Source organism: Euleptes europaea, chromosome 2 (assembly GCF_029931775.1).
Source record: "Euleptes europaea isolate rEulEur1 chromosome 2, rEulEur1.hap1, whole genome shotgun sequence".
NCBI lineage: Eukaryota > Metazoa > Chordata > Lepidosauria > Squamata > Sphaerodactylidae > Euleptes > Euleptes europaea.
In genome coordinates, this window is record NC_079313.1 from 5,620,255 (window position 1) to 5,647,335 (window position 27,081).

At 46.9% G+C, this 27,081-nt stretch overlaps 1 protein-coding gene across 1 annotated transcript in view; it reads left to right on the forward strand.

Annotated features, from left to right (window-relative positions):
• The window catches only part of ABCA7 (ATP binding cassette subfamily A member 7), an 82,341-nt gene that overhangs the window by 39,022 nt on the left and 16,238 nt on the right, over nucleotides 1-27,081 (forward strand). Inside the window, exons 22-35 of the mRNA XM_056867660.1 lie at nucleotides 1,542-1,614; nucleotides 4,162-4,364; nucleotides 5,051-5,093; nucleotides 6,593-6,694; nucleotides 11,106-11,260; nucleotides 11,351-11,475; nucleotides 13,300-13,398; nucleotides 14,392-14,590; nucleotides 16,330-16,424; nucleotides 17,291-17,323; nucleotides 18,600-18,705; nucleotides 20,419-20,493; nucleotides 22,308-22,477; nucleotides 23,000-23,177. Of these exons, the coding sequence (XP_056723638.1) occupies nucleotides 1,542-1,614; nucleotides 4,162-4,364; nucleotides 5,051-5,093; nucleotides 6,593-6,694; nucleotides 11,106-11,260; nucleotides 11,351-11,475; nucleotides 13,300-13,398; nucleotides 14,392-14,590; nucleotides 16,330-16,424; nucleotides 17,291-17,323; nucleotides 18,600-18,705; nucleotides 20,419-20,493; nucleotides 22,308-22,477; nucleotides 23,000-23,177 (1,656 nt within the window). The remainder of the gene's footprint in view (nucleotides 1-1,541; nucleotides 1,615-4,161; nucleotides 4,365-5,050; nucleotides 5,094-6,592; nucleotides 6,695-11,105; nucleotides 11,261-11,350; nucleotides 11,476-13,299; nucleotides 13,399-14,391; nucleotides 14,591-16,329; nucleotides 16,425-17,290; nucleotides 17,324-18,599; nucleotides 18,706-20,418; nucleotides 20,494-22,307; nucleotides 22,478-22,999; nucleotides 23,178-27,081) is intronic.

Below are 27,081 nucleotides of genomic sequence, written 5' to 3' on the forward strand. Positions count from 1 at the left end.
TCTCACTCCACGATTTCTCTCTGCCTCTCTCCTTCAGCAAGTAATTTTCCATGGGGAAGCAGTGACCTTTAGCTGCTGAAGGGGAGACCATGTAAGAGTGTAAGAGAGCCAGCGTAAGAGGGCCACCATGAAAGATACCTAGCATGGTGTAGTGGTTAAGAGTGGCAGACACAAATCTGGAAAACTGGGTTCCATTCCCTGTTTCTCCACATGAGCGGCGGACTCTAATCTGGAGAACCGGGTTGTTTCCCCACTCCTCCACATGAGTGGTGGACTTTAATCTGGAGAACTGAGCTTGATTCCCCACTCCTCCACATGAAGCCAGCTGGGTAACCTTGGGCTAGTCACAGTTCTGTCTGAACTCTCTCAGTCCCACCTACCTCACAGGGTGTCTGTTGTGGGAGGGGAAGGGAAGGTGATTGTAAGCCACTTTGAGACTCCATATGGTAGAGAAAAGCGAGGTATAAAAACCAACTCTTCTTCTCCTAAGTCGAAATGATGGCTGGGTGGAGGAAAAATGTGGGTTCGAGTCCCATATTGTCTATATCAGTGGTTCCCAACCTTTTTTTGACCAGGGACCACTAGGACTTTTTAGTTCGGTGCAGGGACCCCAAGGTTCAAAATAAAAATTCAGAGAATTTTAAAATAAACTTTAATCATAACTGTTAGTTAAACATTAAACTTAGAATAATATTTGAATATATATATTTTTATAATAGAGAACTTTTAATTGAAAATATTAATTTATTAAGGGTTTATAACTTTCTTTCGTGGACCTTAATTTAGTTCTCGAGGACCCCTGGGGGTCCACAGACCCCTGGTTGGGAACCAGTGGTCTATATGAAGGGCTGCATTTCCTGGTATAAACCTGCGGGCACGGCGTTTCTCTCCTGGCGTTTTGTAAGGCCTGGTTATTCCAGAGGGCATTTTTGTTAAGTTCTACTGTGGGACTGTTACATATTTTAGTCCGCCTGAGTTGAGCGACTCTCAGCAAGGTTTCTGACCTTGTTGTGATCTTTGGCTGGCGTTTTTAACTTGCACAGATGTTTCGAGCGTGCAGCTTCAGTTTTTAACATGTTTTCAAAGGCTGCTTGTGAGCCTTTGGGAAGGGCAGAATGGAAATGTTCCCTAACCCACATTGTTTGAGCATGTTCACAAAATAATGCTGCACGCAATAAATATATTACTCCCTGGATAAAACAGCTAATGACACTATCTGAGAAGCACACACTGCGTTACCTGCTGTCAAGTGGATCAGTGAATTGTGTAAGAGACGTGGCAACTTTTCTCTGTGTAGCGTCAAGAAAAAAAGTAATTTTCATCTCTCCCTTTTTTAAAAAAAAGGCGTGAAATGGTAGATGAATAGCCGATGGTTTCTCTGCAGATCGTATAAATCTTTCGCCTTTTACTAAAGAATAGCCGATGGCTGTTAAATCTAAGGAAAGGAAATCATTTTTTAAATTTAAATTGGAAAACAGAGAGAGAGAGCTGTTTGAAGTCTCCTTGGTATGTTTGTTCAGGCTGCGCCTTTTTCTCTGTAGGATGATGATAATTCGGAGAGGAGCAGCAATACAGGTCTAGGGAGCGAACCGAACAGCGAATCCAGTGTCTTTGGTAAGCGGATGTTTGCAAGGGTTGGAATAGGTATGGAAGGAGAAGGAAGGGACGAAATCCAGATTGCAGTTCTCCCTTGATTACAACGGGATTGTTTGTTTGAGTGCGGGTGGGGGGGAGATGTGCCCTCAGGTCCCCGTTTGGGCAAGGTCAGGCGAGAGTCCTGGGGATATCCTTGTCTGCACGTTGGCTCTTCCAAACATGGTATGTGGACTTTGGCCATTTATGCGGGGCTGTTTCCCTCGCCGTCACCCCGCCGACGGATTCAGGGCTTCTTTTTGATTATGCATGCCTTTCCCGACTGTCAGAGGTCGTCTTGCTCTTCCCGCGCATTTCTGCGCATTTTGCACAGGATGCTGTTTTAGTCAGGATCTGGAAAACGTGCACAAAACATGCAGGGAATGTGAGGTAACCTCTGACAGTCGGGAAAGGCATGCATAAGCAAAACGAACCCCCAAAGCAGTCAGCAGGGGTCACTGTGGGGAAACAGCCCTGCATAAATGGCCCCAGTTCTCCCAGATATAAGAATGTCCCAACAACAGCATTGTAAGGTAGGCCCAGTATGGGGCTGCTTATAGCTGTAATAGTGTTGCCAGATCGGGGTTGGGAAATCCCTGGAGATTTGGGGGTGGAGCCTTGGAGGGGAGGGTTTGGGGAGGGGAGGGACCTCAGCTGGGCATAATGCCATAGAGCCCCCCCTCCAAAGCAGGGACACGTTTTCTCCAGGGGAACTGATCTCTGCGACCTGGAGATCAGTAATTCCAAGAAATCTCCAGGCCCCACCTGAAGGCTGGCAGCCTGAGCTTTAAAGATGGAGATAGAGCTTTGGTCTGACGTTAAGCCAAACCCTTGGTCCCTCTACCTCAGTATCCTTTACTCTTCCCAGCAGTGACTCATCAAGGTCTCAGGCAGAAAAAAGTCATTCCTGAAACAGGGAGAGTGAACAGGGAGAAGTTTTTCTCCCTCTCTCATAACACCAGAATGCGGGGTCATCTGCTGAACCTGGAGGGTGAGAGAGTCAAAATAGATAAAAGGAAGTATTTCTTCACACAACGCATAGTTAAATTGTGGAACTCCCTGCCCCAGGATGTGGTGATGGCTACAAACCTGGAAGGCTTGAAGCGGGGATGGACATGTTCATGGAGGAGAGGGCTATCCATGGCTACTAGTCAAAATGGATACTAGTCATGATACATCCCTATTCTCTCCAGGATCAGAGGAGCAGGCCTATTACATTGGGTGCTGTGAAACGCAGGCAGGACAATGCTGCTGCAGCCGTCTTGTGGGCTTCCCAGAGGCACCTGGATGGCTGCTGTGTGAACAGACTGCTGGACTCAATGGGCCTGGGTCTGATCCAGCAGGGCCTTTCTTATGTTCTTATGGAGGATGGGACTATCCATGGCTACTAGTCAAAATGGATACTAGTCATGATACATACCTATTCTCTCCAGGATCAGAGGAACAGGCCTATTAGGTGCTGTGGAACACAAGCAGGACGGTGCTGCTGCAGCCGCCTTGTTTGTGGGCTTCCTAGAGGCATCTGGTTGGCCGCTGTGTGAACAGACTGCTGGACTCGATGGGCCTGGGGCTGATCCAGCAGGGCCTTTCTTATGTGCTTAAACCCTTTCCATAACCTGGAAATTCCTGGGATAGAACCCAAAATCTCCTGCATAAAAAGCAGGTGTTTTACTGTTGGCCCACGGCCACCACTCCCCACAGAATCTATTCCAATTTTTTTTATTGAGGCTGCTAGGTCAGAATGCTGGATTAGGATTGGGGAGACCCAGGTTCGATTCCCCCGCCTGCCATGGAGAAGCTTGCTGGGTGACCGGATTTCCCTTACAAGTTGTGGGGCTGAAATGGAAGAGGGACGAGCCAAGTTGGAAACCGCCGGGGCTCCCCTTGGCAGAGAACAGCAAGGTGGTAAAAGCCTGAAGGGCAAGAAAAACTTAATGCCAGATCGATTTGGCTGCTTGGATCGCAGTTAGCTGTGGAGGGTGCCTAAATAGAATGTGGGCTCAGTGAATGTGGCTCCATGTCCAGAGGCAGTCTACCTTTGAGTGTCAAATGCTGGAGATGGGAGGGAGGGTAGGCTTCTCAAAGGATGTTGTGTTAGAAGGATGCTCAACCTGGTCTTCCAATGAGGGAAGGGCCGTGGCTCAGTGGTATAGCATCTGCTTGGCATGCAGAAGGTTCCAGGTTCAATCCCGGGCATCTCCACTTAAAGGGACTAGGCAAGTAGGTGATGGGAAAGACCTCTGCCTGAGACCCTGGAGAGCCATGGAGAGGGGCCGTGGCTCAGTGGTATAGCATCTGCTTGGCATGCAGAATGTCCCAGGTTCAATCCCAGGCATCTCCACTTAAAGGGACCAGGCAAGTAGGTGATGGGAAAGACCTCTGCCTGAGACCCTGGAGAGCCGCATGCTGATCTGGGTAGACAATACTGACCAAGGGTCTGATTCAGTATATGGCAGCTTCGTGTGTTCACGTGCCCACCTTCCTGCTCTCTGAAGTCAGCCTCCCTTCCCCTTTCTGGCTTGTATACAGATGTGCAACAGCTCACAGCTCTGATCCAGAAACTGGTCCCGGGCTCACGGCTGGCCGAGGATATCGGCCAAGAGGTGCTCTACGTCCTGCCGTACAGCGGTGCCAAAGAGGGTGCGTTTGGGGAGTTGTTCCGGGAACTGGACAGCCGCCTGGGCGAACTTGGCATCTCCAGCTACGGCATCTCTGACACCAGCTTGGAAGAGGTACCCCGCAGAAGATTTAGAATAATAGAGAATCACAGAGTTGGAAGGGACCACCAGGGTAATCTATTCCAACCCCCTGCCCAGTGCAGGAAATTGACAACTACCTCCCCACACACACGTACCCAGTGACCCCTACTCCATTCTCAAAAGATGGGAAAAAAACCCCAAACCTCCTGGAAGCCAGATCAAAAACCCAAAGAGGCTGCTTGCCGTATCTCTGCATGACTCACTGCTCTGACCTTCCCATCAGCCTCTTATAATCATCCAGTTGGAAGGGACCACCAGGGTCATCTAGTCCAACCCTGTGCACAATGCAGGAAATTCACAACTGCCTTCCCTCCCACACACACCCAGTGACCCCTACTCCATGCCCAGAAGATGGCAAAAAATACCCTCCAGGATCCCTGGCCAATCTGGCCTGGAGGAAAATTGCTTCCTGACCCCAAAGTGGCGATCGGCATTCCCCTGGGCATTTAAGAAAGGGCCATGAGAGCCAGGCACTGACGCAACCCTTCCTGCCCTCCCGTCATGTTCAGTTCTGGGTGTCAGAATCCAGTGGACAATACCCCCCGTTCCCCGTCTAGTGAAAGACCACTCACGGCAGGGGAAGAGGAAACCAAATCCTGATCAACGACAGGTGCATTTGGACTCTGGTCTGAGCTTTGTTTCGTTTCCACCCCCCCCAGATCTTCTTGAAAGTGGCCGAGGACACTGGTGTGGATGCAGAAGGTAACCAAGAAAGCCAACGGGTGCTCTTAATTCTTTTTTTAAAACATCACCCCTTTGACAATGAATCAGTTGATGCCTCAGACCGGTTTTAAAACTATGTGTGTAACGCCTCACCTCTACAGACAGCATAAAGATCTGGAAAAGGGCTTTGCCCCAGAAAGTGGCCTAAATCTGTGCGCTTGAGCAGTACCGGCGGCGACCTAACGGAATCAATGCATCTGTTCCTCAGAGGAATTGTGGGAAATATACATGGTTCCCAGTTCCTCCATTTTTACCCATACAACAATCTTGCGAGGTAGGTGAGACTGAGAGGGAAGGAGAGAGAGAGACTGCCTCAGTGCCACCCGGTCAACATATTGGAAATTCAAACCCAGATCTTTGCAACCCAAGTCAAACACTGTGCGCTCAAAATGGGGCAGATTTTTAAAAATAATATATATATTTTTAACGCTACACATACTAACATTTAAACATAAACACAGAAACATATTCAATTAAATAATTACATTGTATCGGAGCTTCCCTGAAATTATCCTTCAATTATTAAATTATTTGACTTCTTTATCTCATCATTATAGTTTCGTATCTTATAATATACATTTACTGTTTTTGAACATTAGTGATTTTGACTTCTGTTTCTTAGCTACATAACTGAAAAACATATTCCATCCAAAATGGGCAGATTCACAAAGGCCTTTTTGCCGGAGATTTGGGGTCCGCCAATTGGAGCCACCTCCCAACTGGTCTCCCCGCACCCACCCCGGTCATACTGCATTTACCTGTTGTATGACTTTAGTCATACCCCACGGTATCTGCTTGTCGGAATACAGATTACAATTCCCACAACACGAGGATTTCCAGACTGCTGGTTACTGCGTCCATTTTATAGGTCAGGAAGACTGAGGCTTTGAGAGCCTGGCCTGGTTCCTTGTTATTTTCCAGTTTTAAGCCATTTGCGTTTGCTTTCTTGTTTCTGACTTGGCTAGAGGGGGACCGCTGCAGCGGTGGGAGCCAGCCCCCTTTTTGGGAATTGGGAGTGGGGAGCTGGGCTTATACTAAGAGGAAGCGTCCGGGTACTCCTCAATGCTTCCTCTTAGTATGACTTTAATCTGGAGTGGACTCTGATCTGGAGAACCGGGTTCGATTCCCCACGCCTCCACATGAAGCCGGCTGGGTGTCCTTGGGCTAGTCACAGCTCTCTTAGAGCTCTTTCAGCTTCAGCTACCTTACAGGGTGTCTGTTGTGGGGAGGGGAAGGGAAGGTGATTGTAAGCTGGTTTGATTCTCCCTTAAGTGGTAGAGAAAATCGGCATATGAAAACCAACTCTTCTTCTTCCCTGTGGTTTTTGAGTGTTATGAGTTCTACCATTGTCCAGCCAGGCATTGACCAGTCGATTCCTATTGACAGTCTGCTGTTCACCACACTAGTGCTCGAGTATGCGGCCACCAGCATTTCTTATCGAACTGGCAACGCACCTTCTGCCTCCCTCCTTTATGCAGGTGCTGCTGAGGCCCCTCCGAGGTTCAGCACATCCACGCCGGCCCCCGCGTACCCTCTGAAGGCCCTCAGTGAGGACACAGAAATGGCTGATGCCGAACCGGGTAAGCCAGGTTGGGTTGGGGGCTGTCGGGCGGGCGAGGGTTCTTCGCTCTGGCATGCTCAGGGGCTGAAGTCTCAAATTAGAGACAGCGGTGGCGGTTGATCCAGTCAGCTGCCCCCTGGCACGTGGGGCTGGCTTCCCTCGGTCTTAGGGGAGCGCCATCCGGTTCTCTGGCCCACGAATTGGGCAGTGAGGAGGCAGCCACTGGGCAGACCTGCCCTGTATAAATGTGCCACGTGACACTTAGAAACATAGAGCTGATTTTGCCAGCTGTTGAAAAGGAACAAATTCTCCAAACTTAAATAATTGGTTTGACAAAGTTGTGTGTGTGTGTGTGTGTGTGTTAAGTGCCGTCAAGTCCCATGGCGACCCTATGAATCAGTGTCTTCCAAAATGTCCTATCTTTGACAGCCTTGCTCAGGTCTTGCAAATTGAGGGCAGTGGCTTCCTTTTCAGAGTCAATCCATCTCTTGTTGGGTCTTCCTCTTTTCCTGCTGCCTTCCACTTTTCCTAGCACAATTTTCTTTTCCAGTGACTTTTGTCTTCTCATAATGTGACCAAAATACGATAGCCTCAGTTTAGTCATTTTAGCTTCTAGGGTCAGTTGACAAAGTTAGGGAGATTTATGTACTGATCAAATGGACTTATTTTCAAAATAACAAAAGCATAGAGGAATTAGATGGAATGTGGAATCCCACAATATCCAGAATGGAGGGCACACTTAAAAGTCTACATTCTGTTGTTTGTTTGGAAATGATTGATTGTTTTTATAGGTTTTATAGGTTTTAAAAGTATTTGTTGATGTTTGTTTGGAAATATTTTTGTTTTTAATGCTGTATTGTTGTAAATCTTAAAAATTTTTTATAAAAGAAACATAGAGCTGGAAGGGACCTCCAGGGTCATCTAGTCCAACCCCCTGCACACCGCAGGGAATTCACAACTCCCCCCCCACACACACACACACCCAGTGACCCCTACTCCATGCCCAGAGGAAGGCAAAATACCTCCAGGATCCCTGGCCAATCTGGCCTGGAGGAAAACTCCTTCTTGGGCCTAAAGTGGTGATCGGCGTTGCCCTGGGCACGTAAGGAAGTGCCACGAGGGCCTAACACTGACTCATCCCTTCCTGCCCTCCCTCTCAAGATCTGCCTAATTTCTCAGACTCAGCCTTGCTGTCAGATGGCCGTCTAGCCTCTGCTTAAAACCCTTAGAAAGGAGAGCCCACCACCTCCCGAGGAAGCCTGTTCCACTGGGAAACTGCTCTGTCAGGAAGTTCGTCCTAATGTTTAGCCGAAAACTCTTTTGATTTAATTTCCACCCGTTGGTTCTGGTCCGACCTTCTGGGGCAGCAGAAAACAACTCTGCTCCATCCTGTATATGACAGCCCTTCAAATACCGGTATCTGAAGAAGGGAGCGTTGACTCTCGAAAGCTTATACCCCATGAATCTTGTCGCTCTCTCAGGCGCTACAGGACTCGAATCTAAGTGTCCTACTGTAGTCCAGCACAGCCACCCTCTGAAATTATCAGACCCTTTTTGTTCTGGGTGAAAAATTTGGAAGTCTGCAGTGGGTTAGGCAGGTGGGAAGGATCACCTGGGCAGCCGTGAAAGCTGGCTTCTGTCCTAACCTCTTTTCTCTCTCTTTTTTCCTCCTTCCCTCGCTATTTCTGCTAAGGCAAAGGATGCAAGAAAGGTAAACGGTTTGGGATGGGATGACCCCCCTTGTGCCCAAAAAGGACTTCTATCCGAACCTCTTGTCTCTCTCTTTCTTCCTCCTTTCCTCAATCTTTCCGCTAAGGCACGGGTAGAGAACCTTTTCCCCGCCAAGTGCCATTTGGATATTTAAAACATCATTCGCGGGCCATACAAAAAAGGCCGACCAAGCCCCAAGCAGGCACCTGCCTCAGATGACACCTCCCGGCGCGGGCAAGCAGGCAGGCATCCAACCGGTGGCGCACTCGCCCACCTGGTGACACAGGATGTTCTGTTGCACCAGCCGGGCGTAGCCATCCAGCCGCACGCCGTTGCTCCTGCTCCACACAGTCAGGGCCGGATTCTACAGCCAGCTCCTGCTACCTCCACCTGCAGGGATGAAATGAGGACACACTGGCTAAGAACTTGCCCCCCGCCCCGCGCATTTTGGCCCTGCCCCCTTTTAACCCCTCCATTGTTGCCATTTCTGCCCCCAGCCCTCTTGTAGTACAGAGGGAATATGTTTCTACACGGCCTTGGTGAGAAAGGGTTAATACCGTTTCTTGGGCGGTCCTAGCAGCTCCATAGCTAACGACTCTTTTGCAAGGGGGGAAAAGGTTCCTTTTCTCAGCAAAACAAACTCACATCTGCCTTGAACAGAGGCTATTCCTGTCCGCGGGAGGGGGCGGATCGCCAGATCCTTCTGAGCTAGAGATCTGCCAGGACCCACAATGGGCCAGACCAAATGATTTTGCGGGCCTTAAACGGCCCCCAGGCCTGATGTTCCCCACCCTTGTGCTAAGGCAAAGGATGCAAGAAAGGTAAACGGTTTGGGACAGGACGGCCCCCTTTGTGCCCAAAACGTACTCCCGAGCTCTTTGCACGCAGGGCTGCCGAGATGCTTTCGAAACTTAGGAGCTGGCTTGGGAAGAGGGAGAGAACTCCTTGCCAGGCTGGGAGGAAGACTCTTGGTCTTGCCGATCTGATCTCTCTCTGCTGCTGCCTTTCTTCCCAGAATGCATAGTTGAGAGGTGCCCAGGAACAAGCCAACGCACAGGCCCTAGCCTCTTCTTTCAGCGCCTGGCCGCCGGTTGAATTAGGGATTCAGAAAAACAGTACAGGTGGCAGCCAGGTTCCACCCAAAGGGTGGAGAAATCTGTTCCTGACTTTTTCTCAGCATCTCGGGCACCAGGACCGAGTGGCAGCTTGAGATGATAATGATAATAACACGAACACACGAAGCTGCCTTATACTGAATCAGACCCTCGGTCCATCAAAGTCAGTATTGTCTGCTCAGACTGGCAGCGGCTCCCCAGGGTCTCAGGCTGAGGCCTTTCACATCACCTACTTGCCTGATCCCTTTAACTGGAGATGCCGGGGATTAAACCTGGGACCTTCTATATGCCAAGCAGATGCTCTACCACTGAGCCACAGCCCCTCCCCTGATGATGAATGTGCAGAAAAGAGCAACCAAAATGATCAGGGGACTAGAGCAACTGCCCTATGAGGAGCGGTTAAAATGCTTAGGGCTGTTTAGCTTGGAAAGAAGGCGATTAAGGGGAGATATGATAGAGGTTTATAACATTAGGCATGGGATGGAGAGAATGGACAGGGAGAAACTTTTCTCCCTCCCTTCTAATACCAGAACACAGGGTCATCTGCTGAAGCTGGAGGGTGAGAGATTCAAAACAGATAAAAGGAAGTGCTTCTTCACACAACACCAACACAATGCTTAGTTAAATTGTGGAACTCCCTCCCCCAGGATGTGCTGATGGCTGCCAACTTGGAAGGCTTGAAGAGGGGAATGGACATGTTCATGGAGGAGACGGGTATTCATGGCTACTAGTAAAAATGGATACTAGCCAAGATGCACACCTATTCTCTCCAGGATCAGAGGAGCATACCTATTCTATGAGGTGCCGTGGAACGCAGGCAGGATAACACTGCTGCAGCCGTCTTGTCTGTGGGCTTCCTAGAGGCACCTGGTTGGCCACTGTGTGAACAGACTGCTGGACTTGATGGGCCTGGGTCTGATCCAGCAGGGCCTTTCTTATGTTCTTATGTCTCACAATGTGAATTATGTAATATAAATTGAATTTATCTTTTATGCAGTGTTGTCTAAGTTACTCAAATGAAGCAAGACAAATGCTTTTCATGTTATTACACGTATACTAGTTAACTTATATTATTCAATATAATGTTGAATATAATATGATATTGGCAATAGTCCTTTTTATTTTCAAATCAAGGTTCCGGTCCTCATGGCTGTATGACAACCTGTAAAAGCACATGGGCAGCCTTAGCAGATTTCAGGAGAGGAAGGGAAGGGCTTCCCTTCAGAAACAGCCCTGGGTACATTCTGAAGTTACAAACTTCTGAGAAGAACGGGGGGTGGTGGTGATTTTTGAGAGCAAACACTGGCTGTTACCGCACTAGGTCTTCCCAAGGATGTATCAAGAGTTTGGAAATGTTATAAAAAATACTGTTCGCACTTTGTTTGGCCCCTTTAGCTGTGAAGACATCTTTCAACCATTTTTTAGCCGTGGCATCCAAAAACCCTTTTAAAGCGATGTTTTTTATAACATTTCCAAACTCTTGATACATCGCTAGGAATACAAAGTGTGGTAAGATAAACAGTTAAAGGCGGTAAATTCCTTTCCAAGCGGGAAGGAGCCAGGTAAAGCCATGGACTGTTGTAGCATTTCCTGCTCTTTCACCAGCCGAAGAACCAACTGAGACGGATCTCTTGCGTGGCACCAGCGCCCAGGACTCCTGCCGCCTGACGGGCTGGGCCTTGACGTATCAGCAGCTGTGTGCCCTCTTCACCAAGAGGTTCCTGTACGCCCGGCGAAGCACCAGGGGATTCTTTGCACAAGTATAACGCCCCTTTTCTCTGCCTAAAGAATTGGGGGGGGGGGCCTTCGACGGGTGCCTGCGCCTGACCCTTTCCGTGTTTCCCTTCCAGATTGTGCTTCCTGCCGTCTTCGTCTGCGTCGCTCTGCTCTTCAGCCTGATCGTCCCACCCTTTGGCAGGTACCCGCCGTTGCCTCTCACGCCCTGGATGTACGGGCCCCAAACGACCTTTTTCAGGTATCACTTTGCTCTCGTCCTGCAGAAGGGTGGGCAACTGGCTGGTTGGTAATGGCAATTTGGTGGCAGTTTGGTACCAGCATGGTGTAGTGGTTAAGAGCGGTGGTGTGGAGCAGTGGACTCTGATCTGGAAAACCGGGTTTGATTCCCCACTCCTCCACATGAGCGGGGGAGGCTGATCTGGTGAGCTGGATTTGTTTCCCCGTTCCTCCACATGAAGCTAGCTGGGTGACCTTGGGCTAGTCACAGCTCTCTCAGCCCCACCTACCTCACAGGGTGTCTGTTGTAGGGAGGGGAAGCGATTGTAAGCCGGTTTGTGTCTCCCTTAAGTGGTAGAGAAAGCCGGCCTGTAAAAACCAACTCTTCTTCTTCTTCATTATTATTTATTTATTTTATTACATTTTTACCCTCCCAATCTGGTGTACTGGTTTTGTTTCCCCCCTCCTACACATGAAGCCAGTTGGGTGACCTTGGGCTGGTCACACTCTCTCAGCCCCACCTACCTCACAGGGTGCATGTTGTGAGGAGGGGAAGGGAAGGTTTGATTCTTCCTTAAGTGGTAGAGGAAGTCGGCATATAAAAACCAACTATTCTTCTTCTTCCTCTTCTCCGCGCTGGTCAGAAAACTGTCGTCTCCCCACGGCCCCTTTTTCATTCCATCAAATCAGTCTGCATCTTTTGTCCATCTGCCTCGTTTTTAACCTGTCCTTCCTCCATGGAGCTGCTGGTGGCGCATGTGGTTCTCCCCTCCTTCACAACAACCCTGTGAGGTAAATTAGGCTGAGAGTGAGAGTGAGTGACTGCCCTACGATTAAGGTTGCCAACCTCCTGGTAGTAGCTGGAGATCTCCTGCTATTACAACTGATCTCCTGGTGACATAGATCAGTTCCCCTGGAGAAAATGGCCGCTTTGGCAATTGGACTCTGTGGCATTATATCTCACATGAACACATGAGAACACATGAAACTGCCTTATACTGAATCAGACCCTTGTTCCTTCGAAGTCAGTATTGTCTACTCAGACCGGCAGCGGCTCTCCAGGGTCTCAGGCTGAGGTCTTTCACATCCCCTACTGCTGGGGGGGCCTGGTCCCTTTTAACTGGAGGTGCTGGGGATTGAACCTGGGACCTTCTGGGTGCCAAGCAGATGCTCTGCCACTGAGCCACAGCCCCTCCTCTAAAAAAAAAAATCAGACCCTTGGTTCATCAAAGTCAGTATTGTCTACTCAGACCCGCAGCGGCTCTCCAGGGTCTCAGGCAGGGGTCTTTCGCACCACCTACTTGCCTAGTCCCTTTTAACTGGAGGTGCTGGGGATTGAACCTGGGACCTTCTGCATGCCAAGCAGATGCTCGACCACTGAGCCACAGCCCCTCCCTAAAACCCTCCCCCATCGAAAACAACGCCTCCTCAGGCTGCACCCCAAAATATCCAGTTTTTCCCCAAGGGGAAGCTGGCAACCCTACCTGCAATCACTGAGTAGGGTTGCCAACCTCCAGGTACTAGCTGGGGATCTCCTGCTATTACAACTGATCTCCAACCGATAGAGACCCGTTCACCTGGAGAAAACGGCCGCTCTGGCCATTAGACTCTATGGCATTGAAGTCCCTCCCCTCCCCAAACCCCGCCCTCCTCAGGCTCCGCCCCCCCAACCTCCCGCTGGTGGCAAAGAGGGACCTGGCAACCCTCCTCAGGGGCCACCCCAAAAAATCTCCAGGTATTTCCCAACACGGAGCTGGCACCCCTAATGCCAGGAAAGGCCCCACATTGAGGACTCCTGCTCTAACCGCTATATCTCTTCGGTTGTTTTCTCCACGTTCTCACCCAGTGATGACTCCCCAGGGGACGCAGACTCTGCACTACTCCTGGAAGCCCTTCTGGAAGACCCTGGCTTTGGCACCGGGTGCAAGAGAAGTGCCTCAGAGCTGTGAGTACCCCTGGGTTTTCTTCAACTGCTAAGGCATGTTGTTTCTGGATTTGTACCGGAGACGGGCCTCATTCACTGATGTGGGCACGATGTGCGATTTTGGAGATGGCCAGCTCCAAGTGGCGCCTCACACAAAGAGGCTGTGGTCAGCTCGGAGCGTGGGTAATTTCATAGATCTCTGCCATTTGAAGTTTATAGAATGATCCAGTCTCTTTGACACTAAGGTACTGTAGAATATTTCTGTTCCTTGGAGAATATTTCTGTTCCTTCCTCATTGGGACAGGCTTCCTTGGGAGGTGGTAAACGCTCCTTCCCTGGAGGTTTTGAAGCAGAGGCTAGATGGCCATCTGTCAGCAATGCTGATTCTGTGACCTTAGGCAGATCATGAGAATCATAGAATCATAGAGTTGGAAGGTCCATGTATGTATGTATCATACATAGAAATCAACAGGAGTCAGGCTGCCAGTTTCTGATTTTAGGGACACCTGGCAGCATCAAGGGTACTTGGGGGCAGAGGTAGTCTTAGGGGCATTTTGCTTGTATGAAGGGGTGGGGCTCATCTGGCCACGTCTCTGCAAAAGGTTTATTCCACAAAGCACTCAATACTGAACCGGATGGGGCCAGTGAGGTGCTAACAGAAGAAGGGTTGGTTTTTATATCTTCTGGACATGGAAGAGGGGTTATCGGGGGTGTGCGGGGAGGTAGTTGTGAATTTCCTGCAGGGGTTGGACTAGATGACCCTGGAGATCCCTTCCAACTCTATGATTCTATGAGGCTGATGGGAAGGTCAGAGCAGTGAGTCATGCAGAGATACGGCGAGCAGCCTCTTTGGGTTTTCAATCTAGCTCCCAGGAGGTCTTTCGTTATTTAATTTGCTTCTCATGGTCAAGCAGCGTGTGCGCCTGCTATTCTACGTAATATTCGTGGTGGGGCCCTCAAATCCTAACCCAAGGCCTCGTTCTTCTTGCTCCCCGCTTGCCTTGAGGGTGTCAGGGAGCAGCCGTGCTCACTGCCGGCCTCGCACGCTTGGAACTTCGTGACCCCGCAAGTGCCTCAGTCCCTGGTGGACATTTTCGAGAACGGCAACTGGACTCCAGCAGACCCCTCTCCGGCATGCGAATGCAGTTCCCGGATGGCTCGGAAGATGCTGCCTGATTGCCCTGAAGCGGCCGGAGGGCTGCCGCCACCCCAGGTAAACCGCGAGCTTTTCCTGTGTTTTATAAATCAGGTTTGTTGGGGGAGAGGAGGGAAGGAGGGCTTCAGCCAAGGAGTTCTGAGCTTGTGCCCCCCTACCTAGGGTGGCCAACCTCCAGGTACTAGCTGGGGATCTCCTGCTGTTAAAACTGATCTCCAGCTGACAGAGATCCGTTCACCTGGAGAAAATGGCCCCTTTGCCAATTGGACTTTATGGCGTTGAAGTCCCTCCCCTCCCCAAACCCCGCCCTCCTCAGACTCCGCCCCCAAAATCTCCAGGTATTTCCCGGATAAGGGATACTCAACCTGTATAACAAAACACAATAAAACAATATGAATAGAACAACCACTGTAAAAACGCATAAAAGGTCATTATTTGTCAACTCCAATTAGGACTGCCAATAAAGAAAAACAAAATCAGTCAAATGCAGTCCTAAATAAAACTGACCAACTCCCTCCTGAAAATTGATAGTTAGGTCTGAGAGCCTGTTAACATGTAACATTTTTTAAAGCATATTGCTTGGAAATACATACTTTGGAATTAATTCTCTCAAATCTGGTAAAAAAATATATTTCACCATCACGTTTAAAATAATTACTGAGTTTATATAGAAACGAATGGTATGCAGAGATCAATAGAGATAATTAGATGGCATTATAGATATAATAGAAATAATTAAACGAAGATATATATTCCATCTATCAGTTGAACTGTCTTCTATATGACACACCTGACTATTAGTTAAGCTACTCTTGAATTTTGTAACTCTTTTGAAGTATAGAGATGTTTTCTATTATATATTATAAGATTGCTCACATTATGGTTGTTTAATTATGTCCTTGGTATGAACTTGTCAAATATTGTTATAAGTAGAAGTAATCCCAGTTTTTAAATCTGTATTATTTGCTTAAACTATTTTTCTAATCTTCACACTAGGTATTTTTAATATGTAAAATAAATAAACATAATTTTTTTAAAAAAGAAAATTGACAGTGAGGGGGCCAGGGGCACCTCCCTGGGGAAGCTGTTCCTTTATAAAAAAAGTTTTATTAATAAAAATGAACAGCCAACAATAAATATATACATAAACTACAAACAAATAGTCACATAATCACATAAAGAAATACTTTAAAACCCTTCATCTGTAGCCCCTTCTCGCTTAACCAAAACTATATCTCATTATAAAATGGACATTTACATTCTTTGAATCGTTCCTGTCCATAACAGGTCTACACTATTAATATCGTCTTCTTTTTTGGTAAGTGATTAACTTCACTAAAATATAAACCTTTTTTATTTTTGACATCCAATCATGTATCTTAGGGGAGGTTTTCTGGTTCCGCTGCCTAGCAAAGACCATTCTAGCTGCAGTTAACATACGTAACTATCGGTTGGTCTCTCGGAATATCAGGAAGATAGTTTAACAACAGAGATTCTGGCTGAAATGGAATTTGTTTCCTCAACCCAATTGAGGAAAACATAATCGCGGGGCTGCTGCCGAAAAGACCCTTTCTCATGTGCCCTCCAGATGAGCTTCATGGATTGGTGGAATGTTTGGGAGAAGATGGGCTAGTCTCTCAGCCCCACCCACCTCACAGGGTGTCTTGTGGAAGGGGAAGGGAAGGTGATTGTAAGCCGGTTTGATTCTTCCTTAAATGGTAGAGAAAGGCAGCATATAAAAACCAACCCTTCTTCTTCTTCCTCTTCCTCCCCTTGGTGACGATCGCACCTTCCAGATGCAGACTAACACAGGTGACATCCTACAGAACCTCACTGGAAGGAACCTTTCGGATTACCTGGTGAAAACATACAGCAGGATCATTCGCAAAGGGTGAGTGTACCCCCTGACGGTTCGAGGCGGTTAGGATTAGGATTACAGCATTTTTGTGAACCAATCGCTTTGAGAAAACATCCGTCCGTTAAAGAGTCCTTCTCTACCCCGTCATTGGGCAGCAGAGTTTTTGAAATATTTCTATTTTAAAGATGAGTATTTAAAAACCAACAAAAAACCCTGGTAGTAAATACAGTCTTAGAAGAGAGATTCCTACCTGTGCGAGTAACGTGGAAGCAATACCTCTTCTATACCAGGCAGTTAACCCTGTTTTAGGACTGTACCACCTCAGTATGGGGGCAGGACTCACCATAATTCATTCTGAACAAACAAACAAAAATGCCCTGGAGAAAATGAGCTGGCCAGGGAAAAGGAGTTCGGCTCATGTTCTCTTCAGCGTATTTAGGGGGATGGAAGAGCAGTACATTTTGAGCGCTCCCCCAAGGCATGTGCTGTACCTGTAACTGGTACAGTCCAGAAACTGGGTTACCACTTTAGCTCCTGTTCATGAGGCTTTTCAAGAGGCATCCCTCCTTTTCTCGTGCAAGAGGGAAAACCTCTCCTTAGTCATCCGCTAGAAACAAAAGAGTGTGTTTAGTTTCTTCAAAAACAAGGAGCGAAACAAATTTTGCAAAATTCTGGCCACTTAATTAATCTACGAGTTCAAACTCCCATGGTTAATTGGCTAGGGTTCGATGAATCATGTGGCAGCCTGAACATTGTCGATAGCTGCTGCTTCTGTGTGGGTGTGACGTGAACTTGCGCCAATTCATGCGCTCCCAATATGTCCCATTTGCGCACACTTCATTTTGACACCCTCATTAACAACGCTGTCTTTCTTTCTCTCTCCTAAAAAAATATTTTAGGTTAAGAACCAAGAAATGGGTTCATGAACAGCGGTAAGATACTTTTTGTTTGTTTCTAAAATGCACATTTTTTTCTAGGCTGGTGATTTGGGATGTGGAACATTTGTGGCCTTTTGTATTGTGGTTCTCATTGGCACCTGCTTTTCATCTCATAAAAGGATCCTAGGTGTCTAAACCTTGGCTTTGTTTGGGGGGGCACCTGTGGAGAGGGAAACAGGCCAGGTATGCCTATTTTCTGGGGGACCCAGCATCTCTCTGAATACCCTCCCTCTAGGAATTAGCCTGAAAACTGCCTTATACTGAATCAGGCCCTTGGTTCATTGAAGTCAGTATTGTCTGCTCAGACTGGCAGCCGCTCTCCAGGGTCTCAGATGGAGGTTTATCACATCACCTAAGACCCATTATTTTTAACTGGAGATGCTGGGGATTGAACCAGGGACCTTCTGCATGCCAATAACTTGCTCTAGCACTGAGCCACAGTCCCTCTCCATGCAGGAAGCTGCCTGATACTGAATCAGACTATTAGTAGTCAGTATTGTCTACTCAGATTGTCAGCAGCTCTCCGGGGTCTCAGGCAGAGAAGAAGAGTTGGGTTTTATATGCCAACTTTCTCTACCACTTAAGGGAGACTCAAACCGGCTTACAATCACCTTCCCTTCCCCTCCCCACAACAGACACCCTGTGAGGTAGGTGGGGCTGAGAGAGCTCTAACAGAGCTGTGACTTGCCCAAGGTCACCCATCTGGCTTCACGTGTAGGAGTGGGGTAACAAATTCAGTTCACCAGATTAGCCTCTGCCACTCACGTGGAGGAGTGGGGGATCAAAACCGGTTCTCCAGATCAGAGTCCACCACTCCAAACCACTGCTCTTAACCACTACACCATGCTGGCTCTTTCACATCACCTATGACCTGTTATTTTTAACTGGGGATGCTGGGGATTGAACTAGTGACCTTCTGCATGTTAAGCAAATGCTCTGCCACTGACCCATGGACCCTCCCTTAGTGGCTTCTGCTTCTCAGAGGTGACTGGACTTGTATGGGTCTGTAACTCAGTGGTAGAGCATCTGCTTGGCATGCAGCAGGTCCCGGGTTCAATCCCCGGCATCTCCAGTTAAAAGGGACCAGGTAAGCAGGTGATGTGAAAGAGCTCTGCCTGAGACCCTGGAGAGCCGCTGCCAGTCTGAGTAGACAATACTGACTTTGATGGACCAAGGGTCTGATTCAGTAGAAGGCAACTTCATGTGTTCATGTGTATGAAGGTGAAGGGAGCAGTAACTTGAATTTGTTCCTTTTCTCTGTCCCCACAAGGTATGGCGGATTCTCTCTGGGTGCCCGCCCCTTGCAAGCTCTGCCAACCCCCCAGGAAGTGAATGCTACTGTGGAAAAGATCCGTGGCTTTCTCAGCATCACTCAGGTGAGGACCAGTTTGGGGTTGGCTAGGAAGCAGGGAGCGACGTGGGGATCTACGCATTAGGGCTGCATATCACCCCCATTTCAGTTGGGGCCGGAAGTTGTTGCTGCTAAGGAAGGCCTGACACTCTTCCCTCCGCTCTGCTTACATAGCCACGGTTCAGAATATGCTCTGTTAGCTGCACTGCGCAAAATAGAATCATAGAATCATAGAGTTGGAAGGGACCACCAGGGTCATCTAGTCCAACCCCCTGCACAATGCAGGAAATTCACAACTACCTCCCCCCCACACACACAGTGACCCCTACTCAATGTCCAGAAGATGGCCAAGATGCCCTCCCTCTCATCATCTTCCTAAGGCCATAGAATCAGCATTGCTGACAGATGGCCATCTAGCCTCCACTTAAAAACCTCCAGGGAAGGAGAGCCCACCACCTCCTGAGGAAGCCTGCTCCACTGAGGAACTGCTCTAACTGTCAGGAAATTCTTCCTAGCGTCTAGACAGAAACTCTTGTGGTTTAATTTCAACCTGTTGGTTCTTGTCCGACCTTCTGGGGCAACAGAAAACAACTCGGCACCCTCCTCTCTATGACAGCCCTTCAAGTACTTGAAGATGGTAATCCCCTCTCAGTCTTCTCGTCTCCAGGAGAATTGGCCATGCGTGGCACCATGACTGACCATGTGCATACGTTGAAGCGCATGGTGCACTAGTGAAAAAAAGTGCATTCATTCTCTGTTTGGTCATTTAACTGAGTCCTGACCTTGAAAAACTCGCACTAGCAAACTTTTAACACGGCATCACCAAAAAGCAAATATCAGGATGGTTGTTCAGCAGGGGCGGGGACCAGAAAATAGGGGCTGCCTCTGATGAAGCCAGAAATCCCACAGGGAGGGGTACAGGACTGTTCAAAAGACCTTAATCCTTAGCCTTTTGACCCTTTAGCACCCTGATATGTTGAAGAGTTACTGTTAGACTTATGCATGACCTCACTTCCTGATATTTTGTAGATGGCCCCGCCTCCTGTGGCAGCCATGTTGTAGTTGTGTCCACCATCCTGTGTCACAAATACCAAAGTTTGGGGACCCCTGCCATAGGCCATCAGCTGACTGAAGAGCTTATATATGTCCCTCCCCTGTACTCAGCACTGTGGTGAGCCCCCCTATCCTGGCTGCTCCTCCTTTCCCCTCAAATTGCTAGGGTTGCCGTGACCCCCCTTGCCACCAGTGAGAGCTTCGGTGGGGGAGGGGCGATTCCTGGTTTCCATATAAGTTTTCTAGGGACTTGCTAGAGCGTCCCCTTCCCTTCTGGGGTAAACCCGCAGGGGACATTATTTTGCCACCACGCGGGTAGATAGCTCCCCCCTTTCAGCTGGCCTTCTTCTGCCCGCCGGCCAGCTGAGGGGCGGCGGGCAGGCCTGTTAATTTGGTGGGCAATTAACAGTCACCTGGCCTCCCTATACAACGCCTAGCTGAGTTTTTGAACATCCTGTAACTTGACGATCCTCAGTCCCCTGCCATAGACAGTTGGAATATTTGTGAACATTATTTGACGTTATAACGTGTCCACTACTGAGGTGGTGTGGTGGAAAGAAATTGCAACCAGTTTTTAGACTCAAGTGCCTTCATGTTTCCTTATCTCTTTATCTAGGCATTTAAAGCCAAGCTCTCAAGCTTCTAGTCCTCACTCAGTTGTTTCCTAATATTTTCTGATCCATAGGGGAGTTCTCTGGACCAGCTGTTGAGCAACCTTAGTAGTTTCATTGATGGACTGGAGTCATCTGACAATGTCAAGGTTTGTTCTTGTTTAGTGGTGTTAAGAGAGGGGTTGAAAATAGACAGGCCAGTATTGTAATGCCCTTGAGTAGATTTCTGGGGTGGCTGTTATTTATAATACAGGGTACAGTTCGATCGCCCTGTCGATAAGAGGAGAAGCAGCAGAAGACGAATTTTCTTTACCTTTAATGAGACTCAGACCGGCTTGCAATTGCCTTCCCTTCCTCTCCCCACAACAGACACCTTGTGGGGTAGGTGGGATTGAGAGAGTTCGGAGTGAATTGTGACTAGCCCAAGGTCACCCAGCAGGCTTCATGTGGAGGAGCGGGAAATCGAACCCAGTTCTCCAGATCAGAGTCTGCCCCTCATTTGAAGGAGTGGGGAATCAAATCCGGCTCTCCAGATTAGAGTCTGCTACTCATAACCACTACACCCCGCTGGACAAAATCTGAGTCCAGTAGTACCTTACAGATTCCTGATGCGGCTGTTATTTGCAATACGGGGTACAGTTCGATCGCCCTGTCTCTAAGAGGGTACTGTAGAGCTGGACAAAACCCAAGTCCAGTAGTACCTTAAAGACTAGCAAAAGTTTCCCAGGTATAAGCTTTCCCAAGTCCAGGCTCACTTTTGTTAGATACTTACAAACTTACAAACATTTATACCTTGGGAAATGTTGTTGGTCAATAGACCATACTCATTTCGGCCTCTTGAGCCTTCCTCTGTGGTCAAATTATACAAAACATGATTATTCAAAAACACATCATGAAATACACTCGACAAGGTATTTTATCTGAAATTTGTAAACCTTAAAAGGGTGGGGAAGAAAATAATTGTTATAGCCCAATTTTAACACAATTTTAAATAATTTTTTTAAGGAAACATATTTACCTTATATCTGCATGGCTAGATGTGAATTAATTCACATGCAGCCACGCAGGATATAAGGTATATGGTCTGTTGGTCATTTATATTTTGCATTACATCAGCGGTGCTGATTATTTTTGTAACAGTTTATACTTGTGGCTTTGGAGGTAGCCTGCAGTCCAGGGCCAGTGTTTTAAACCATTTTATTGAGTACGCCTAATAAATATATTACTTTTTAAGAATTTTGAGTTCTGCACTCAACCCTTAGGTTCCCTGGTCACCTTTTCATTTTGTGGCAGGGGAGGGGCGGTGGCTCAGTGGTAGAGCCTCTGCTTGGCACACAGAAGGTCCCAGGTTCAATTCCTGGCATCTCCAGTTAAAGGGGACCAGGCAAGTAGGTGATGTGAAAGACCTTTGCCTGAGACCCTGGAGAGCTGCTGTCGGTCTGAGTAGACAATATCGACTTTGTTGGACCAAGGGTCTGATTCAATAGAAGGCAGCTTCATGTGTTCATCTTTGGGTAGCCAAAGCAAATCCACAGCTTTGGGGAGGGGCCGTGGCTCAGTGGTAGAGCATCTGCTTGGCAGGCAGAAGGTCCCAGGTTCAATCCCCGGCATCTCCAGTTAAAGGGACTAGGCGAGTAGGTGAGGTGAAAGACCTCTGCCTGAGACTCTGGAGAGCCGCTTCTGGTCTGAGTAGACAATACTGACTTCAATGGACCAAGGGTCTGATTCAGTAGAAGGCAGCTTCATGTGTTCATGTGTCACCAATGGAAACAGGGTGAAGGATTAGGTAGATCTTTGGTCCAAACCACTAGGGTTCTTCTTATGGGCTCTGGGTGTGTTGGGGCAATGTCAGATTATGGAAAGGGGTCGGTTGGTGGGTCACTGCTGGCGGATGGTTTCCCATATACAGTTCTGGCGTCTGGCCTTGTGAAAGCAGTACTAATTTGTCATGTTTCTATCCCAGGTCTGGTTCAACAACAAGGGGTGGCACGCCATGGTGTCTTTCGTCAACGTGATGAACAATGGCCTCCTCCGGGCCAGTCTTCCTGCCGGCTTAGACCGTTCACGCTACGGTATCATGGTGATTAACCACCCGCTCAACTTGACCAAGGAGCAGCTCTCGGAGGCAGCCCTGTGAGTACCGCCTGGTTGTGTAGGAAGCTCTCCGTTGCCTCTCTCTGTAAACGGCTTCCTGGCGGTGTCGCAGAATCTTCATAAACATTCCAACTTTCTTGGCGGGGTGTGGGGCAGTCCTAGATCAGACTCTCGCACCACCACCCTGCCCCAGCTCGTGTTGCTCGTGGACCCCTCTCTTCAGCATGGTGTAGTCGTTAAGAGCGGTGGTTTGGAGCAGTGGACTGTAATCTGGAGAACTGGGTTCAATTCCCCACTCCTCCACATGAGCGGCGGAGGCTAATCTGGAGAACTGGGTTTGATTCCCCACTCCTCCACATGAAGCCTGCTGGGTGACCTTGGGCTAGTCACAGCTCTCTTAGAGCTCTCTCAGCCCCACCTACCTCACAGGGTGTCTGCTGTGGGTAGGGGAAGGGAAGGAGATCGTAACCCGGTTTGATTCTGCCTTAAGTGGTAGAGAAAGTTGGCCTCTAAAAACCAACTCTTCTTCTTCTCCTCCTCCTCCTCCTCCTCCTCCTCCAGGATGGCCACCTCGGTAGATGTCCTGGTCTCCATCTGCGTGATGTTTGCCTTGTCCTTCGTCCCCGCCAGCTTCGTCCTCTTCCTCATCGAAGAGCGGGTCAGCAAAGCCAAGCACCTGCAGATCGTCAGCGGCATGAAACCCGGGGTCTACTGGCTGGGCAACTTTGCTTGGGACATGGTGAGCTACGGCGGCTGTGAACAATCGCCGTGCAGTGAAGCGCACGGACCAGTCGGCCTTACCAATTAAACAAGCTTATTGCTACGAGTGTATCATGCACAAGTTTGTGCCGTCTCCAGATAACAATAGCGGTTTGTGTCAGATTTCAAAATAACTATAGCAAACGTGTCATATGAATCTTAACCAAACAAATGTCTTAATCCATATTGTAAATAAACACAGTCTTCACTTAATCTTGTCTTAAAAAGTACAAAATGTGACAAGCCACCTGGCTTTGGTACCCAAGTTTCACTCAGCGAGGTGTAGTGGCTAAGAACCGTGGTTTGAAGAGGACTTCCGATAGAGCGCTGGCCCAAGCACCATGTCTCTCGGGGATCTCCCCGAAGGAATCCAAGAAACGTTCAAACTGGGTACAATAAGGCACTCCACCCCAGTCCTAAATAGCGGACTGGGAAGCAGGATCACCCCTGCATGCCGCGAAGAGCGGTTTGACTCCCATATTCTCTTAGAGAGTTTCAAGCCTCTCGGAGGAGTGGATGCTGTCCCGTCGGCAACTGAGGGAATTTCCATCGCCATGAACGTCTCTTTGGCTTCAATCTTCGACCTCCTCTATCTATCAACACTTAAATAATAATTTTTTTGGAATGGAAACCGCATCTTCCAAAATCTGAGTAAGTTACAAGAACTCTCTTGTTTTTACCTTGAATTTGAAGTTTTGAAAGACCGGGAAAATCACCTATGCAATCCGCGCTTCTTCGCCCAAAAAATAAGTGACTTTGGAATTAAAGAGATACTAGATAAACTGGGAGGAACTCTATCTATTTGATCTGTACTTAGACACAACAAACGGAACTTTTGAAAGACATTACAACTACCAATCAGATCCCGAGACGTCGAAAGGGGTGGGAGTAAACAAGAAAAATACGTTTGGGTCTTCCCGGCTTGAGAAGGTCCTCCAGCCACGTGTTCACTGGAATGATCTATCTCGGAGCACCGGAAGACTGCAAGGAAATATACTCGCTGCTTTTCAACGTACCCTATAACTCAGACACAGTACCACCGAGATCGGAGAGGACAGATTAAATCGTTGGACTGGAAATGCGTTTCCCTCGTGCAACTACAAAATATCTCCTATAACCCAGGATCATAGAGAGGAAACGACGGAAGGTCTGCGAACCAACAACATCCTGTCTACTTCCTACTCCACTGCCGAGCTAGAGTGTCACTAAAACTTGATGGTTTGTTGAAACTTTAAGTTACATTTTCAGTATAACTGGAAAAATTAAACTGATTAAAGTTGGCGGAAATATAAAGTAAACAGAACTAAGCCCTGCCATTTCATTCGAAAGACAAACGTTAAGGATATAAGTTTTGACTTTGTTAAAGTTTGGATTTTTAAGCATCACTTCTCTTGTAACATCAAAATTTCTGGAACCCTTTTAAAAAAAACAAATATGGATGAGATGGGGAAAAAATACAGGGAATGCTAGCAAAACAACAGGATCTGATAAGTAAACAACAAGAAAAAATGTCACATCAATTGACTCAATTAACTGGCATGTTAACCATGTTAACCAACGCCAACAAATCTATTAACCAAAAACTGGACATTCTGACAAGTGACATGAAAAACATAAAATCACAAGTGACTAGAATGAAAACAAATATGGGACAAATGGATTTATCAATAAAAAAAACAGTTGAAGAACAGAAAGAAATAAAGAAAAAACTGGAAACTCAAGATCAACAAATTAAAGCTATGCATTCCCAAGAAGAGATCATTAAAGAACAACTGGCTATGATGGAGATGAAAATGAGACAATCTAATATTCACCTTTGCAATTTGCCGGAAGAACTAGGTGATACCAGAGAATCAATTATAAAATCATTGGCTGATCTAACTCAGATAAGTGAACAAGAGTTGAACTATGCAATGAATAGAATATACAGAATCCCTTTACCATCCAGATTGGAAAAATCGAAGACCAGAGATGTTAAGATCTCCTTCTATGACAATAGGATGAAAGACATGATCATGCAATTTTTTTACGACAATCCTTTGTCAATGAAGGGAAACCCATTGATAATACTCAAGGATATCCCTCAACATTTGATGATGAAGAGAAACATGTATAAAGAGTTCACTGTGATACTGAAGAGGAATGGAATAAGATTTTCCTGGATATTTCCACAGGGACTTACTCTTACCTACAAAGGGGTCAGAATTACCATCATTTCACTGGAAGACACTGAAAAATTCCTGAAATGTTATGAACAAGATCTAATCAATACTATTCCAGAGCAGAAGCAGGAACAAGAAGAAGGGAAAGAAGCTCCATCTTTGAAACCTGGACAAAAAGGAACAGACATAAGAAACTCTAGAAGTGGTGGAAAAACTAAAATCCATGGCAAGAACAAATCCAAAAGACATCGTACAACCTATGGGTGAAAGAGAGACTCGGAGAGCTTACTATGGAATTTAATAATAACCAACAAACTTTAGTTATTATTGATCTGATCCTTTTACTTTAATGATAATTTTTGAAAATAACCTTTCTACTTTTATTTTAAGTTAAAAGATAATATGTAACTGTTATATCTATTATAGTGATAGAAAATAGAATTGAAATTACAGTTTGGAATATCCTAGTAGGATTAGAATTTTAAATACAAAAGAGTGTATAAATTTATAGCAAGACGAAGGAAGATGAAGGGGAAGTCTTTTTATTACATTATATCTTCTTAATGATGAAAGAGCTTTTCGACAATATTGTTACATTTCTTCTTACGCTGCCTATTCATAAAATGTATATGTTGTTGAAACGTATTCCTTTACAATTTAATATTTTGAAAAATAATATATATATATATATATATATATATATATATATATATACACACACACACACACACACACACACACACACACACACACACAAGAACGGTGGTTTGGAGCAGTGGACTTCGATCTGGAGAACTGGGTTTGATTCCCCACTTGTCCACATGAGCGGTGGAGGCTACTCTGGTGAACCGGGTTGGTTTCCCCACTCCTACACACGAAGCCAGCTGGGTGACCTTGGGCTAGTCTCACTCTCTCAGCCCCACCTGCCTCACAGGGTGTCTGTTGTGGGGAGGGGAAGGGAAGGCGATTGTAAGCCAGTTTGATTCTCCCTTAAGTGGTAGAGAAAGTCAGCATATAAAAAACCAACTCTTCTTCTCTCTCTTCTATCAAGTGGGATGTATGTTTTTGTTTGATTCCCCCTCAGCTCTGTAGAGTCAGTGTTTTCATTCTTCTCAGCAAGAACAACCTAAAAAGACAGGAATAAGTCAAGACTGTGTTTATTTACAACATGTATTAAGTCATTTGTTTTGTTAAGATTCATATGGCACTTTGCTACAGTTATCCATGCCTTAGTAAATAAATAAATAATTTAATACAGTCCAAGGCCAATAAAAATAGAATCAATATAATAATTCAGACGAATAACTTCCAGTATATCAAATAACCCGGGTTAAATTTAAGAACATTTTAAAATGATAGATTCACAGAATTATACAATTATACAGAATTATAGATTCACGGAATTTATACAGAATAAAATTATAGCTACAAAGTCTGTTTATGGCTTACCCAAGTTTTCCTAGTCATATCGGCTATCCATCCAGATTTGGCGACTTTAAAAGTGATCTCTTGATTCTTATCTGCTAGCATAACTGAGAGAATAGTCCTATTTTTCCCAGGATGGCGAGAAATTATAAGGGTAATCAGAATTTCCGTAATATGACTATAGGTCTTAAAATCAAGTAGGATATGCTCTGGTGTGTGTGTAAAGTGCCTTCAAGTCGCAGCCAACTTATGGCGACCCCTTTTTTGGGGTTTTCATGGCAAGAGACCAACAGAGGT